The 17,403-nt window shown below is 41.7% G+C and overlaps 1 protein-coding gene across 3 annotated transcripts in view; it reads right to left on the reverse strand.

Moving 5' to 3' along the window:
• Positions 1 to 5,471: 5,471 nt before the first annotated feature.
• Positions 5,472 to 17,403, reverse strand: part of SVOPL (SVOP like) — a 321,589-nt gene continuing 309,657 nt past the window's right edge. Inside the window, exons 15-16 of one of the 3 annotated variants that reach the window (XM_085652034.1) lie at positions 15,592 to 15,705; positions 5,472 to 6,339 (exon numbers count right to left, since the gene is read on the reverse strand). In XM_085652034.1, coding sequence (XP_085508160.1) covers positions 6,328 to 6,339; positions 15,592 to 15,705 — 126 coding nt within the window. In that variant the 3' untranslated portion in view covers positions 5,472 to 6,327. Of the gene's footprint in view, positions 6,530 to 15,591; positions 15,706 to 17,403 lie in introns of all 3 variants that reach the window. The other 2 variants (XM_085652032.1, XM_085652033.1) reach the window with 2 other exon arrangements.

Below are 17,403 nucleotides of genomic sequence, written 5' to 3' on the forward strand. Positions count from 1 at the left end.
ATAGAAGGGTTGGCTTCTGGTCTAGAGGGAGCCTTCTGAGATAATTTAACAGTGATAATGGGAAGGAATGTTAGTTGTCATATCTTTATGAAACACGTAGGAGCTTATTTTCAAGCTCCGTGCACTGCTGGTACGTCACTTTTTCCCATATTAAAAGTGGCGCACCAGGGGCACTAGGGGCTTCTAAATAAGCCCCATAGTGTTGACGACAGTGAAGGTCTACCAAGGTAAAGGTTGTGTCGATCAAGCAGACTGATCATGTCTCTACTTGACATCATAACATAGCAGAATCACAGAATTATCTATAGTGATAAAACTGAAGCCACAAAATCTAGTTAAGAGCAGCCTAGAAGAGTTTTGAATAGTGATGAGCAAAGATCATACATCTGAGTTACTGCACCACCATCATCATTAAAGAGATCAAAAGTCTCCATCACGTCTACTATCAGACAGCTGTACATACAAATGCGGGGGGAACAGTCACCAATTTTAAAGATGATTCAGGTGGGTCACCTGATGGGACTGAATCAATGAACTATATGTCTTGGCCAACTTAATGATTTGGGAATTAAAATAGCATGGGTAAGGCACTGTAAAGCTTTTGTTACTATAGGAAGATAGAGACCCTCAAAAGAAAGATTTGTGAAACTTTATAGAAATATCGATGACCAATTCCTTTAGGGTATATTAACACATTCTTTTAATACAGAAAATAATTTCAATGTCCTAGTTACAGCTTTGTCACTTCTTTTGTCATTTTTTCCTTACATGGCACAAACCCACTTAGGGAACAGCAAAATGCTATCAATCAAATCAGGGATTGGGAAGGTAGGTGATGATCATGATTCAGCATTGTATGCAGAAGTTGGCAGGGACAGAATAGAAGCCTAATGTCGTGGATATCTCTTCTATTAGACCTCTCTCAATCGTGGACTCATACCTTTTAGGCCTTGCCAATAGACAGTTGTAGCGGTCTATCAAATATATATATACAGAGCATTTTGTGAAAGGTTACATGGTATTGCCAATATCTTTCTATCGGCATTTGTCATTGGAGTTGACTTTAAGCAGTGCCCTCAGGTTGTGGCAGTAACGTCTCCTCCGTTGTCAAATCATTCTGTTTCCCCTTTCCGTCTCTGTGTCGCCATGCGGAATGTGGCCCTGCTGCTCTCCACTGCCACTTAATGCTGCACATCTCTAATGCAGCTGCTTGTGCGTTTGATTTTGCCACTGCTCGTTTAATAGCATGCCTGGCCATCTTGGAGTGTTCGATTTCTGTACTCCCAAGATGGCTGTGATGTTGTGTCACTTTGCATCACGCAATGTGAGGCTCATCTTGCAAGTATACAAATTAATACTCCAACATTGTCATTGTGCTTTAATTTCTGCCACTGTCAGACTGCAAATATAAAAAGAAAACAGTAGAAAACAGTAGAAGGTGGCTGAAGAGGGGTTTAGGCTTTACCAATGCTTCAATACTTCGAGCAACCAACCACTGGCAGAAGCGAGACCCATTGGCTTTTTCAATGATTGTTCTTAATGGGTTGATCAATCTCAGGCTAAAGCTGCCATCACTATTTTCTGTGAAAAACTCTTTTGGGGAATCTAGGTCTATTTTATCAAAACATTTTGCCCTCTTTCTCTCTATGGTAAACATTAGACAAATATGTTCCTTTGTGTTTTTGTTTTAGCCAGTTCTCTAATCATTGCATGATATAGCGAAGGTGACAGGGGAGGCCATGCATTTGTATCTATGTTGAAGACAGGGTATTGAGATGGAATTTCTAAGAGGTAATGTAGGTCACTGTGAAGGTGCTATTCCTAAAGGGGAACACCCAAACCAAAATAGGAACAATATCTCCTGTTAAAATAATACTGAGGCTGTGGAGTGGAATCCAAGTATAGAGGAGAATTGGAATCCTCTTTTGATGCCTTTGATCTTGCTGTACCTGAATTTGATGTCATATAGGCGCTTAGATGCCATTTTTAGCTCTTGTGGACATGGTCATTGTTTTTTACATAACGGAAGGTGCACTCAAAAAACAAAGTCCAGATTGATATGTATTTTTCCAAAAAATTTCTTAGTCTTCTTTTATTGTTAAAGATAGCGGACAGCCAACGCGTTTCGTTCCTTTAGCACAGGAACTTCTTCAGGGCTGTAATTAATTATAGAACAACATGTATAAAAAACAACATATATACTAACAATACACTTAAAAAACGACATATAAATATAACAACGACATTAAAAACAAATCAATGAATAACAAGACCAACCTAACATACATATATATATATACATATCATTGTGTTAACATTTGTTTACATAGAATATTTCACATCTGAAATCTTCTATCTAAGACAAAAAATATAAGGGCCCGATTCACAGAACAAACTTAAGACTAAATCCTAAACTTAGTACCATTCTGGTATTCACAGAATGCACCTAGTACTTCTGGTATTCACAGAATGAACTTACTACTTTTGCTATTCACAGAATGAACTTAGTACTTTTGCTATTCACAGAATGGATTTACGACTCCTAAACTTACGTCCGCACTCGGGCCGGAAATTCCGGCCCGGAGGCGGAGCTTCTGGCCCAGAGGCGGGGCTTCCGGGCCGGAGGCGGAGCTTCCGGCCCGGAGGTGGAGATTTCAGCCATAGCTAAATCGGCCGGAATCCCCACCTCCGGGCCGGAAGCTCCGCCTCCGGGCCGGAAGCTCCGCCTCCGGGCCGGAAGCTCCGCCTCCGGGCCGGAATTTCCGGCCCGAGTGCGGACGTAAGTTTAGGAGTCGTAAATCCATTCTGTGAATAGCAAAAGTACTAAGTTCATTCTGTGAATAGCAAAAGTAGTAAGTTCATTCTGTGAATACCAGAAGTACTAAGTGCATTCTGTGAATACCAGAATGGTACTAAGTTTAGGATTTAGTCTTAAGTTTGTTCTGTGAATCGGGCCCTATATATGTATATCCAATTATTCCCATAATTATGGCAGGATCTTACACCAAAAATAGAGAACATTGCGATATATATCAGAATAAAGATATAGAAAGAGAGGGAGAAAGAAGCATCAGTTACAAGAATAGATATCACCAGATTTTAATAACAACGATACTCAAATGCTGCTGCATATATTCCAAGAATAAACACCTGATAAATGAAAAAGAAAAGGGGACGAAACACTTTCGTGTATGTCAAAATTAAACAAAAAATGGACAGAAATTAGACAGAAAGAAGTGACAGAAAGGTAGACAAAAAGTGAGGAAAAGCTCACCGTATGGTTAGTTGCGTGAATATATACTCATTCCAAAGTGTTTGATTCAAATTATTCACAAACAGTGTGACATGTCACACGTTCAATAATCGAAAGAGCATCTGTAACATAGAAATACAAAGACCTAATGGTATCATGGGGATACAAAACCCAATGGCATCATAGTTGAAAAACTGAATATATGAAACATGTGCACAATTCTAAAATGTACAACCAATGTAAAATAAACTCACCTTCAAATACGAAGGTCTTAAGAGAGTTTTATTGAAATATTAGAAAGAGTAGTCCCTCAGAATAATAAGAAGTCCTCTGTTGGACCAAAAAAATCTAAAGCGTTTTCGACCTTGGTCTGATATGTATCCTGTTTGACACGGGGTTTTTCGGCTGGCCTCAAATGGAAAAGTGACTTTTATTTTAAAATGCCGGTGGAACATGAAGTGAGGAGTTTGTTATGTTATCCTGTTTGAACGACACGCTTGTTCTGTTGATATGTTGAATGTCCAAATCTTTTCATCATTAACTTTGTAAACTGCCCATGGGTACATAAACAATGTTAACAATACGCTCACAATCGGATGTTAGGTAGGATATATACGTCTTTGATGAATTATTATCTCTGTTTGCGACGCCTTGATGAATAGCTGTGGTGAAAATACTCCTTCTTTCTCCTTTAGATTTTTTGGGTCCAACAGAGGACGTCTTATTATTCTGAGGGACTACTCTTTCTGATATTTCAATAAAACGCTCTTAAGACCTTCGTATTTGAAGGTGAGTTTATTTTACATTGGTTATACATTTTAGAATTGTGCGCGTGTTTCATATATTCAGTTTTTCAACTATGATGCCATTGGGTTTTGTATCCCCATGATACCATTAGGTCTTTGTATTTCTATGTTACAGATGCTTTTTCGATTATTGAACGTGTGACATGTCACACTGTGTTGTGAATAATTTGAATCAAACACTTTGGAATGAGTATATATTCACGCAACTAACCATACGGTGAGCTTTTCCTCACTTTTTGTCTACCTTTCTGTCACTTCTTTCTGTCTAATTTCTGTCCATTTTTTGTTTATTTTTGACATATACGAAAGTGTTTCGTCCCCTTTTCTTTTTCATTTATCAGGTGTTTATTCTTGGAATATATGCAGCAGCATTTGAGTATCGTTTGTATTAAAATCTGGTGATATCTATTCTTGTAACTGATGCTTCTTTCTCCCTCTCTTTCTATATCTTTATTCTGATATATATCGCAATGTTCTCTATTTTTGGTGTAAGATCCTGCCATGATTATGGGAATAATTGGATATACATATATATATTTTTTATCTTAGCTAGAAGATTTCAGATGTGAAATAATCTATGTAAACAAATTTTAACACAATGATATGTGTATATATATGTATGTTAGGTTGGTCTTGTTATTCATTGATTTGTTTTTAATGTCGTTGTTATATTTATATGTCGTTTTTTAAGTGTATTGTTAGTATATATGTTGTTTTTTATACATGTTGTTCTATAATTAATTACAGCCCTGAAGAAGTTCCTGTGCTAAAGGAACGAAACGCGTTGGCTGTCCGCTATCTTTAACAATAAAAGAAGACTAAGAAATTTTTGGGAAAAATACATATCAATCTGGACTTTGTTTTTTGAGTGCACCTTCCATTATGTAAAAAATTTCTGGACTTGCTTTGCATCTAACAACGACGGATGTTGGAAGTTGTTGCACCACACATATAAACTTAGTGTACATAACTGATAAGACAAACTTTTGGAATTTAAGTGCTTAACTGTGGTCCGTCGTTGGTGTTGCTTTGTTTATGACATGGTCATTGTTAGTTGTTGCTGCCAAAGAGTTTGTAAAGTTTTTGTGAGTCTGTTTCATGGTTGGAACTGTAGCGCAAAAGTGTTCTGGAAAAGGTTGAATTCAAGGTTATCGTAAAGACTGGTCTTCAGCCTTTAGCTGCACTCGTAGCATTCTCTGGGAAGACTGAGGGCATTGGAATGTCTGGATCTGTGATCAGTACCTGCTTAAAAAACGATGAAGGTTTTGGTGTTTGTCCTTTGAGAGGCGATTTGAACATTGCCATATCATTTCAGCACAGAATCCTAGGTAATAATCACTATGTGTTGTGAAGAAGTTTACTTGGAGGGTTTGGGATTCTCTAGAGCAAATGAGAAGATATATTGAGCCTCCTAGCTTTACACAGACATATTTACTGTATTTAAAAGGTTTTACCCTGCAGCAAACCTTGAGGTGTCCTAGGCATCTTTAAGATACTCATGTGCAAACAGAATTCACAAAGAGTTTCTCAAGTGTGCATCCAATACAAGTCTCTGTAAATAAGTATAGTATGGTAAACACAGTTCTGGACAAGTGTAATCCCTCAAAATCTCGTTGAAAGTTAGTTTGTTTGACATGCAATGCTGGCATATTGGAAAGAATCATATTTGAGTTCCACAGGTTTGTCATTTGACTGAAATTGTGATACCTGATGCCCTTTGGCAATTCATGATAAGTGCTGCAGAGCTCTGTGAGCCCTTACTGTGCTTCTCATGTGCTTCCACGAGGTGTTAGTGAGGCGCTTTACAATTAGTGATATAAATATAATATAGGAAACAGACTTAATGATCAAGGCGGAGTCAGAAATATCTGATTTGTGCATCCATATAGTGCAAATGGTTTAAAATCTTGACATACTACGTAATAACATACATTTAGCATAACACAAACAAGAAAATGTCAGATAAAATATGTTTCTTCATCTTCTTTGAATGCATACTTTCAATGTGAAATAAAAATTCAAGCAACCTCCTGTTCAGGTTTGTGGAGCAGAAGACAAAAATAGGAGTTCAGCTTTGTGGAATCCTTTCTGATGCCGGCATAGAAAAGACGAGGCACTTTTTTCGATGGTGGCCAATTCATTTAACTGCAAGAGTTTTTACTGACAGTATGGTAATAGTCACTATTACCATACATTTTTGTAAATGTGACGGTTATGCAATGGTCCTTTTCCTCTGACACAGCCTGTCTTCTGAATTGTTTTCTTCTGTTATCTGTCTTGCTGAAATAAAACAAACAGAAAGTCGTCAATCTCGACAGAATGAGCTTGCGATTTGCTTGAGAAAGATATAAAGACAAAAGACTGCGTGATCTGTGATTCGATCTGCAGGGTCGGACATCTTGATTCATTCTTGGTGGCAAAATGTCAGCCATCTTGTATTAGACTGTCTGGTACTGTCGTTCATATCTTGCTGCAGTAAGCATAATAAAAGACATGTTAGTTCACCATCCAGATACATCTATCAAGAAGTATTACTTTCTGAGGGAGCAACATACTACCCTACACTTGAACAGTTAAAGCTGACTATTTGGGAAGATAAAGCTGAGGTACCATATTAATTCCAACAATCAAAGGAGAAACGTGAGACATTTCTGGTTAACAATTGGAGATTTCTTGAAACCCTATTGGTTTGCGTTGGTGTAAAAAGACACATTTTAAAGAGAGAGTGGAAAAAGTAAACCTGTTTTGACATAAATAACTAAACTATCCATAGGTCTGATCATACTCTGCTGCTCCTGACATAAAAGAGAGTGAATAAACCTTTATCAGAAATAGCGTTTTCCACATTTAAAATGAATTTGTGAAAGTTTGAGTGTCCATGCAAAAAAGAGAGAAAATTTGCCAGTCGTTGAGGGTACTAAATATAGGTGAGCTCAACATTTGTACATTTAGGGACTCATTACGATGGCGGACGGACTTCAGTTTGCCCGCCATCGTCCCGGGGATTGGGACCGGCCGCCTATAAGGCGGCGGTCCCACAAGTGACATTATAATACGGCTGCCAACACAGCGGCTGCAAAGGGCATGTTTAATACTGCCGCAGGTACTGCTGGCTGCAGCACCCGCCGCAATGTTAAGAATGCACTGTTTACATGTCCCTGCACTACGTGGCAGGCACCATGTGGTGCCTGCCACATGTTGCAGGGAAATGTAGGAGGCCACCATAGGTGCCCCCAAGTGCACAAACAACCAGCCCGTGCACAAGGGGGGCTCACAACGGGCCATCAAAGGACATCCCCGCCAGCCTTTCTATGCCGGTTGAACCGCCATGGAAAGGCTGGCGGGGAAGCAGCATCATAATCTGGCGGACAGTGCGTGCTAGGCACCGCCACCATTCTGAGGATGCAGACGGGTTCGACAGGCAATCGTTTCGATTGCCTCTGTCGAACCTGTGGCGGGCAGGCTTCCCTTCTGCCAGCACACCGCCTGCCATCTCAATCTGGCGCGCAGTGAATGGCCTTACGATGGAGGTGAACTAGCCTGCCGGTTCACCGCACACGTAATCAGGCCCTTAGTTTTTCAGAGTATATAAGGATAATTTGTTTTTAATTTTAGACTTGAACATAAAGTGCATTCACAACTCCTAGGCCTTGCAGGTGTATGCCTAGTTACATAGAGAACATTCTGGAGATTCTTGGTCCAAGGATGAGTAAGAATGAACCTGCCCCTCTACTAGGTATTTCTGAGAAAAGAAGACTCTAGTACGGCCTGGAAAAACACTCTAGCATTAATGTCACCAGAGGTTAGTGGGTTGTGGAGTGAATATAAACAACCGTCTTGATGCCCAGACATGCAATGACAGTGGTATGAGTAAATGCTGAATTTTATGGCAAGACCGGAGGCTCATATTATGCTTTCTAATCTTGCTTTATAGTAAATAGCAGCCAAGATAACGAAAACAAACTACAGTTCCCAGCAGGCCCAAGGAGAAACTGGCCAATGGGAAACCAAAGAATTAACAAAGGTCAACCAATGAACAGGCAGTCTAGGGTACAATGAAGGGTCAGACTGCGAACAGCCCTCTTTTCTTGCTGCTCGCAGTCAAGATAAGTACCCTTTCATTGTACTCTTGCCTTGTGACATTGTAATTGATATAGTTATTGTTATTTGCGGTGTTAATTGGTTGTCTGTTTTGCGGTAGCGCTGCGCTCTCACCCCGGTTCTTTGTCTGTACGAGCACCTTCTGTTTCCCCGTCTTTCCGCTCCCGTTTACCCCTCTCGCGCCTCATTCTTGTCTCGCGCTGAGCGGCGGCCATTTCGTGCGCTTCCTTTAGTGCGCTGTTCCCGCTTGCCGCTTCACCCCTCTGGTGTTCCTGACTCAGCGCCGGCTTCGTGTTACCGCCCCTGGGTGGGGCCCCCTTCTTTCCCGGTCAAGTTTTGCCTGCTATTACACGCCCACTGAGGAGTGCTCTGCACTTTCTGTATTTTAACCCCTGCATTGCTGGTTTTCTCTGTGCTATTCCAATGGAGCTTGACAGTTCCCAGAGCTCCGAATTTAACAATGAGGAGGGGGAGGCATTTAAGTCTGATTTGAATTATTTTATAAATTCTTCTGTTGAGCATGCAGTTGAAGCTTCAATGAAGCGTTTTTCTAAGAATATGGAGAATTCCTTATTGTCCTTAATGTCCAAGACTTTGGCCCAATCTGCGGGGGATAGCAGAAACAGAAAAATGGTACCTGCTAATACAAACAAAATTTCTGTTATTGCGTCACATGATTTTGAAGGGGTTTCCTCTCGTAAGGTTGAGGACATAGCGCCTCCCAGGCCTCCTGTCAAGGAGGGGTTATCTGTCTCCTTTACTAAGAGAAAAGAAAAGTTAAAACATACTGAGGTACCTGAGAAATTGGTAATTTCTCACATTTTGGACACGGACGATGACTTCTGTGAAGCTGATGATAATTTTGATGTTCTTAATGCCGATGATCCCAGTCCTCCTGTTAAAAAAGCAAAAACAGATCCTTTTTCCTTCTAACCTATTTTGGATGCTGAGGGTTCCCCTATGTGTGATCCCGCCTTCATTCATCACCCTAATTCTACTGAATGGTTCCCTCTTTCTCATGTTGGCGAGTATATTTCTGCCAGAATGTGTTTGCCCCTGGACAAGTCTGTCTGGTCCAAACTGAAATCTGAATGCCCTAAACCTTCCTTATCCTCTAACATGGCTTCCACTCCCACAATTGACCAGCCTCTCTTGACTTTCTTTTCCAAGTTCGGAAAGGATCCACGCAAGGGTGTGGATAAGGCTTGGTCCACTTGTCAGGACAAATTGTTGGATTTAGTTGGTCCGTTGGCCCGTATTTTTGACCTGGCTGAATCCGCTCGGCTGGACGGTACTGAACTTGATCCTCAAGATGTTTCTTTATGGGTGCAGCGGGCCTTTTGTCTGTTAGGCAACGCTAATGCGGCCATCACACATGAACGCCGCAAAGGTCTTCTGATCAAATTAGATCCTAAATTGGCCAATCTGGCCTCCTTGGATCCGGGCATTAAGGCAGAGGGCCTTCTTTTTGGAGATTCCCTTGTCAAAGACCTTAGCAAATTCGTCTTCACTTTTGCATCCATCGACAAGACCCAGCAGTCGATCAAAAAAGTGTTTGCACCTCGTGTTTTTGGAAGGGCCTGCAGAGGCAGGGGTCGCTTTGCCGGCCGTTCCTCCCACAATCAAGGCTCCAGAGGTTCTTTCAATTCAAACACCAACAATTATCAGGAATTCAAGCCCCAGTTCTATCCCCAAAGGGGCAGAGGTTTCCGTGGTCGCGGCCAGAAGAACTTCAGGAACAATTACCAACAAGGTAAGACTTTCAGTGCCTCCTCCTGTGGGGGGTCGTCTAAAGTTTTTTCTTCCAAAATGGCAGTCTCTGACTGCAGATCCTTGGGTCTTCAATTCCATCCAAGGCTATCTTATAGAGTTTTACGCTCCTCCTTCCCAGACAGTTTTCCCTCAGCCTCTCACGTTTTCAAACGAACTGGTAAATCTTATCTCGTTAGAGGTTCAATCTCTGCTTCAAAAGCAAGCTATCCAGGTGGCTCCTCTGGATCTCTCCGGGTTCCTAAGTTCAATCTTCCTGGTTCAGAAGAAAAACAAAAAGATGCGTCCAGTTATCAACCTCAAATGGTTCAATCAGTTTGTGGTCTATCGCCACTTCAAAATGGAGACCATCATTCATCTCAGATATTCGCTTCGTCTGAATGATTGGATGGTCAGATTAGATCTCCGGGATGCTTATCTCAAGGTCCCTATTCACATCTCTCATAGGAAATTTCTTCAATTTCAATGGTTAGGAGTGTCTTACCAATTTTGTTCTCTTCCTTTCAGTGTGTCGTCCGCCCCTTGGTGTTTCACCAAGATCATGGTAAGACACTCCTACATCAACCATCTCGGTGGCACCAAGTCCAAACACCTGACAGAGTTAGCAAAATGCCTTTGGGAGTTTTGTCTCCTCAACAGGATATCTGTCAAAGCAGAATACCTCCCGGGCACTCTCAATTCCATTGCGGACTGGCACTCTCGTTACCCTCGAGACTCCAGCGACTGGAAGCTTCTGCCATCCGTTTTCCAATCTCTCTGGCTAAAGTGGGGCCCTTTGCATATCGATCTATTTGCCTCTCGTCTAAATTCTTGACTGCCACGGTTCTTCAGTTGGCGGCCGGATCCTCTGGCCCTTGCAACAGATGCCTTTCTCCAGGACTGATCTTCCCATCTCCATTATGCCTTCCCTCCTTTCGTCATGATCAGCAGAGTGCTAGCTCAAGTTTCCCGTCAACAAGCTTCCTTGGTTCTGGTGGTGCCTTTCTGGCAATCTCAGGTCTGGTTTCCCTCTCTTCTGGAGATAGCGATGGATTATCCATTTCTCCTGCCCTCCTTCAACAACCTTCTCTTGAATCCTTCGGGTCTTCTGCACCCTCTGATTCTAGACAATTCTCTAACTCTGTCCGCTTGGAAGATCACGGGCCGTCCTCAGCTGGCAACGTCATTTTGCAAGAGGCTTCTCTTTTCTTCTGCAGGGCCTGGGCCCCAGGAAAGACTAAGGCTTACAAGTCAGCTTGGTCTTTATGGGCAAGCTGGTGTCTTGGAAAAAGTATCCATCCCTTTTCAGCACCTTTAAATTACATTGTCAATTTCTTGGCCTCCGAGGCCAGCTCCGGTAAGTCTTATAGGACAATCAACCTCTACCGATCTGCCATTTCTCTCAACCATGCACCTATTGATGGTAAGCCAGTTGGTGAACACACCCTTAGCTGTCGCCTTCTGAAGGGCGTTAAGTTTTCAAAACGGCCTTTAGCTAAATACTCGAGACTTTGGGATGTGAACCTGATTCTTAAGTTGTTTTTAGACTGGCCGGAAAATGTTGATCTTTCCTTAAAGATGCTTTCTGCCAAACTTACCATGCTTCTATGTTTGGTCTCCATTAAACGGGTTTCTGATGTCAAAGCCAGGGATGTGTCCTCACGTCTATTCACTCCTTCTGGTGTTTTGTTTCATATTAATAAACGTACAAAGACTAATTTGAATTCTGTGTTTTATCCTTATTTTCCAGCTCATTCTAAACTGTGTGTCTGCTTATGCCTCAAAATTTATGAACAACGTACCTTTGATCTCAGAACATCCTCCCATTCTCAACTCCTTATTTCCTTCCGTAAACCTCATAACCCTGTTTCCTCTGCTACCCTTGCCCGCTGGGTCCGCTGGGTCATGTCCCTTGCTGGCATTGATGTTTCTGTCTTTGAGGCTCCTTCCGCCAGGGGAGCCATGGCTTCCAAGGCCTTTTGGGCTGGTTCCCGGTTGGAGGACATTCTGATATTCTGTGAATACCGAAAGCCTTAAAATTAGGATTTTTCTCAGTTTGGTAGTAGTAAAGTGAGAAAAATCCTAATTTTAAGACTTTCGGTATTCACAGAAGGCATTTAGGAGTCCTAAAGTTAGGACTCCTAACTTCTGTGAATACCGAAATGAGTAAGTGCCTTCTGTGAATACCAAAATGAGTAAGTGCCTTCTGTGAATACCAAAATGGTAGTAAGTTTAGGATTTTGCCGTAAGTTAGATCTGTGAATCGGGCCCTGCCTGTTTACAGCGTTTAATTGGTTGTCTACTCCAATTGCATTGTTTCCACCATTTGTGTTCCCTGCACCCCTCAATAATGGATATAAAAGCTAGAATAAAATATAAAAGTAATTTGATGAAAACAGATTGTGCAATATTCCCACTCAGAGGGGTACATCTTGATTATTTCTCAATATGTTAAAGACTTTGATATATGAAGCAATAAAGAATTGTGTTAGACTTAATGTTTTGACATTTTTCAGATCAATGATTGATCTAAATCCTCATGATGGCTTCTTGATTGAGAACAACATTGAACAAACTCTGAATCCTCCCTATCTGCCCCACTTCATTTTCTTGGACATAATGAGGTTCTTTGTTCATGACCTTTGCCCATGTTGGACATCTTTGTACTGGCATAAATCAATAGCACAAAAGAACAAAAGAACTGGACATGAAAAATGGATTCCATTTCCTGCTGTACCAAACTATCAGACAGAGTGAACCAGCTAGTGGAAAGCTGCGGATAACACATGATGGGCAGGTTTTTGAACTCGTGATCAATGAAAGCATCCCTTTGGAGTGAACTATATACCTGTGACCAGGCCCTTCTTTGAACCAGGCACCCAGAACGTGTAGGTCCTTCATGAGTGACTTCGGAGAAGCATCTAGGCCCAGATTTAAAAACACTTTGTATCAGGTTTGCGTTCTATTTTTAACGCAAACTTGATGCAAAGTATTGTGGTAGAATTTACAATCCAAGGCAAATTGTGATGTGTTGTATTGAAACCCAAAGTAACAGGTTTCAATACTGCTGCTCCTTTAACCACACTGAAGGTAGGCCGAGTGGGAGTCATGTTTGAAGCGTCTGCTTGGAAAATTGTTTTTATTGAGAAAATAAATTCCCAAAGGGAGAGTTTGTTTTCACAATACAAAAAATGGGACAACGTGCCAGGGATTTTCTCCCTGCACGTGGAGGGCATTTTACACTTTCCCTGCTATTTTACATGTCTACATGGTGACTATGGGCAGAAAGAATGTTTGACGTTCGCCCGCCCCAAACTGGGAAGCCGACCTTCAGGATGTCCCGGCGCCCCATTCGCTGATGAGCCGCCAGGTCAAAGACTCACATAAGAGTAGGCTCTGCTGGTTTAACCCTGGCCCTTGCCCCAACTCTGAATGAAGCATGGGAGCCGTGAGTTCGACAGATGGGACATGTGCAACACTGAGGCATGCCCTGCTTTCACCAACCTCTATTCCTGCCCCACAGTTTTGGGGAAAGGAGAACAAATAAAATAAGCAAGAATGACAATTCTACGAGGAGAGAAAAGGGTGAAATTTTTCTTGATAATACTATAAAGTTCAAAGTTCAAAAACCTTTATTTCAGTCAATTCAGACCATAAAAGATACATTTTAAAACTTTTTCCATTAAAATACAAATTATCAATCAGTTGATTTTGATTCAACATGTACGGGCAATTGGGTGCATTTACATGATTTATTTCAACTGTGCCGTTAAAACTTGACTACGACCATAAATACAATAAAAACCATTTAAGAATCATATAAAGCTAGGCATTTAAAATAAAACCACATTGATAATACTAAAAAGAAAATGGGTTGCCACCCTCTGGGCCCAGTGATCTCACACAGTAAGGGATGTGAGGCGGAAGAGGGGGTAATTACTATTTAAGTTTCCCAAAGGGCACTCTTTATTGTTTGGAAGCGACAGCCTAAAAATATGTCTAAACATGCCTCTAAAATGGAACCTCTTGTGACTAATGAAGAAGTTTGGATACATATCTCTGGTCTCCATCCCTCCATATCGTCCCAGCGTACACCAGTGCAATATTGAGGTGTGACATTGATAGATGTAAGAGCAGTGCAGATACGACTCCTGAGCTCAAGAAGGACATGACAGGAGGGTGTAGTGTGCTGGAAGAAAGAGAAGGAAAAGCACTACTGACTGAGGGGTGTTATTAGCACAGGGACTAGAGCACTGCACCAGGCAGGGTCTATGCTAGGAGTAGATAAGGAGATGAAGTAGAGCGACTGGGGATAGTGTGGGAGTAGATCAACTGAGGATAGACTTTACGACTGTGGGTAAAGGATGGTGGGAAGAAAAAGAAAGGAAGGTTTGTTCAGGACAAGGTCATTACCATACAGCCCACAATCCTTAAGAGAGGAAATACACATTCCAGCTTCTAAATAATAATAAATCAACATTATCAAGCCATTATCTTGCATGAACAAGAAAAGTAACAGCATAATCGTATTATAATAAGAGGTGGCAGCACAAGGACTAAAGGGCAGGGGGTAAACATGATAAGCTTAGATTAGTAACACTAACAAATAGGAAGGACGATGACATAACAATTAGGTGATGGGACAAGTAGCAGCAAGGAAGGATGGATTCTCTGGAGGTAGCCGCGTGAGGTCAGGTGTGGTGGTGTCGGAACAGCAGGATGTTGCAATAAATCACCAGCAGGGGTCAGTGGCATGGTGGGTTTTGTCGTGAGTGGAACGAGGGTACAACAGAAGTATCATAAGGACAGAAGACCAAAATCAGTGAAATAACATTGACAGTGGAAGTAATATAATGGCAGTTCTACTAAAGTAGAACAGTAGAAGTAATGAAGGAGAAGTGGAAGCTGAATTGCAGATAGGCTTAAGATCACTGAAGAAATGTCGGAATTGTATGATAGGAGATATGATTGTCATCTGAAGATGGGGGAGTTCATAAAGACATATTAAGTGGCTGTGGTTGTAGTTTAATTAGAGAAACTTTGAGTAGCATAGTGGAATGGGATTTGGGTAAGGAATGTGGAGAGGGTAGAAGAACAGCATGAAGAAAGGGCGGGATTGTGGACATAGAATAATGTAGGCAAGGAACTCACAATTCTGGGAGTCAGGGAAGCAGCCGGCGAGTACAGTTGCAGATGTGTGAACATCACAGTGGGGCCATGGTGAGAGTGTGGCAAGCTGAACCAGACGTTATAAGTGTAACAGAAGACAGTGGGAAATGCAGAATAAAACGACAGTTGGTGGGCACAGGGGAGGCATAAAAGGATTATCGACTTATTTCTTCCACCTTGAGGGAAACTGCAGTTTTTAAATCTTTTTTAAGATTGTCCCTAGTATTGCTTAATAGTTGTAGAAGGAACCTTAATGTACAGCACAGCCTCTCAGTAGTGGTCATGTCTAATCAAAAACATTTTTAATGGAAATAAAATGAACTACAATTGGTTATTTACAGAACGGCTCAACTATACGGTCAAGGATGGTGATATATCTTGGCGGCATTCTGTGAAAATGCTGAATGGGCCGACGCCCCTTTTACAGGCTAGCTGGCCACTTCACTGCCACACTGTGGTCGATTTACTTATTGCCACACATTCGCAACGCCTCTCATTGTCACAAGCCCTTACCTGGAGTGCTCTTCCCTTTGTCTCTATAGGCAAGCAGAATGCCGAGAGGGCGCAGACTAGACAGACGGTGGCGAACAAGCAGAGAGCTCCAACTACAGATGTGCTCATCAAAACCTGCAAATGAGAGAAAACACCTGAGTGCCCTGGATGGACCCCATGTTTATAGCACTGTATGTGTTGTCCTGTACACTGATCAGAAATGTATATTAGACTTCCATATGGATTGTACCAAAACATTCTCTTTGACCATCATCTGCATGAGTCCAGCATCAACTACACATTAACCAGGTGCAAAAAATACCCTTCTTCATGGTAAGTCATGTTCTGCACTGGAAAATGGAAGGGCCTCTTGTCAGCCAGGGTAACAATTAACAAGACTCTCAAAGGGACTAGAGGTGTTTTTGTATTTCAATGGTAAAAGACAGCTAGGTTTGTTAATGTACTTTTCATCCCTGCTCAAACAACAACCAGACACTTGTAAATCCTAGACCTTTAACCAGTACTCCTTATAAAGTCCTACTCTGTTGCAAGACATAATGTCACTTTACCAACACGCAGGGGTAGCAGACGTGACATCATACTTTTGTGCTTCCGATGGCATCCAACGTTGACTCACTGGCCCACCCTTAGACATTAACAACCTCCTATTTTCTTCTAAACTGTGTCGGGTAAAGCAATGTGTGGAAGCTGCGTAAAGCAAACTTCTTCCACCAAGAGTCCAACTCTCCCGCTCAGTGCCTGCCTGGGTACTGATTTACAATGGGTACAAAAATAACAGTTGAGTCTTCTTCGTCACATGCATTAGCATAATACACAACAAATATGCAAATACTGGACACCTCTGTCTTTAATCCCACAAGCAACCAGCTCGGGATGTATGTCAATACAAGGCATGCCTTTTCCATGCAGCCTTTATCACGCAGAAACCCATACTTACACACACGCACACACACACACAGACATATGTGTATATATAGATATATATATACAACCAAAATCCTGCAACTTCTTTCTTCCATAGCAGGAATAAAGCGGCACCACCACAATCATGGAAACCATTTTTTCTTCCACCAACAGTGCAAAAAACAGGGACAGCCAGATGCCTTTACCACGCATGGTAAGTATTATGAGTTAAGTGAAACCCATACACACATACACACACACACATATATATATATATATATATATATATATATATATATATATATATATATATATATATATATATATATATATATATATTACCTACTGGCGGTCGCCAGTAGGTAGTTATAGTTAGGACCACGTTTCCATAGGAAATCCGCAACATTCTATTTTGAATAACTTTGGCGCCGGTCGACGAATCCTCGCGAATTTTTCAAAATAGGTGGGGCGCTACGCTCCGCTCCTACCCTGAAAGTCTCGGGGGGATTCGTCAAGCGGGGGCTGAGATAAAAGGGGGGTCCCAAAACACGTTTTTCCCATGCATTTTTCCATAGGACCTTTAGACAGGGCTACAGCCCGAACGGCTGAACAGAATTACTAGAAATTTGGCAGAGAGGTAGTCCTCAGGTCAAGGAAGTGCCTTTTGTAGGTTTGGTGTAAATCTGTTCAGTAGATTCTGAGAAAATAGCCTTTAAATCAATATATATATCTGAGCCAGCTTACGGTGCGCTTACGGTACGCTTACCGTACGCGTACGGTGGCGTGCGCGAGCGCGATTCTGATTGGCTCTTAGATCTAAGTAAAAATTCGAATCGGCCGAAACCAGGAAGCGGCGGCCGCCATTTTCTCTCTCGCACTGAGAGTGATTTTTAAAATATAAAGCCCAAA

The sequence above is a fragment of the Triturus cristatus genome, chromosome 4_1 (assembly GCF_964204655.1).
Source record: "Triturus cristatus chromosome 4_1, aTriCri1.1, whole genome shotgun sequence".
Classification (NCBI taxonomy): domain Eukaryota; kingdom Metazoa; phylum Chordata; class Amphibia; order Caudata; family Salamandridae; genus Triturus; species Triturus cristatus.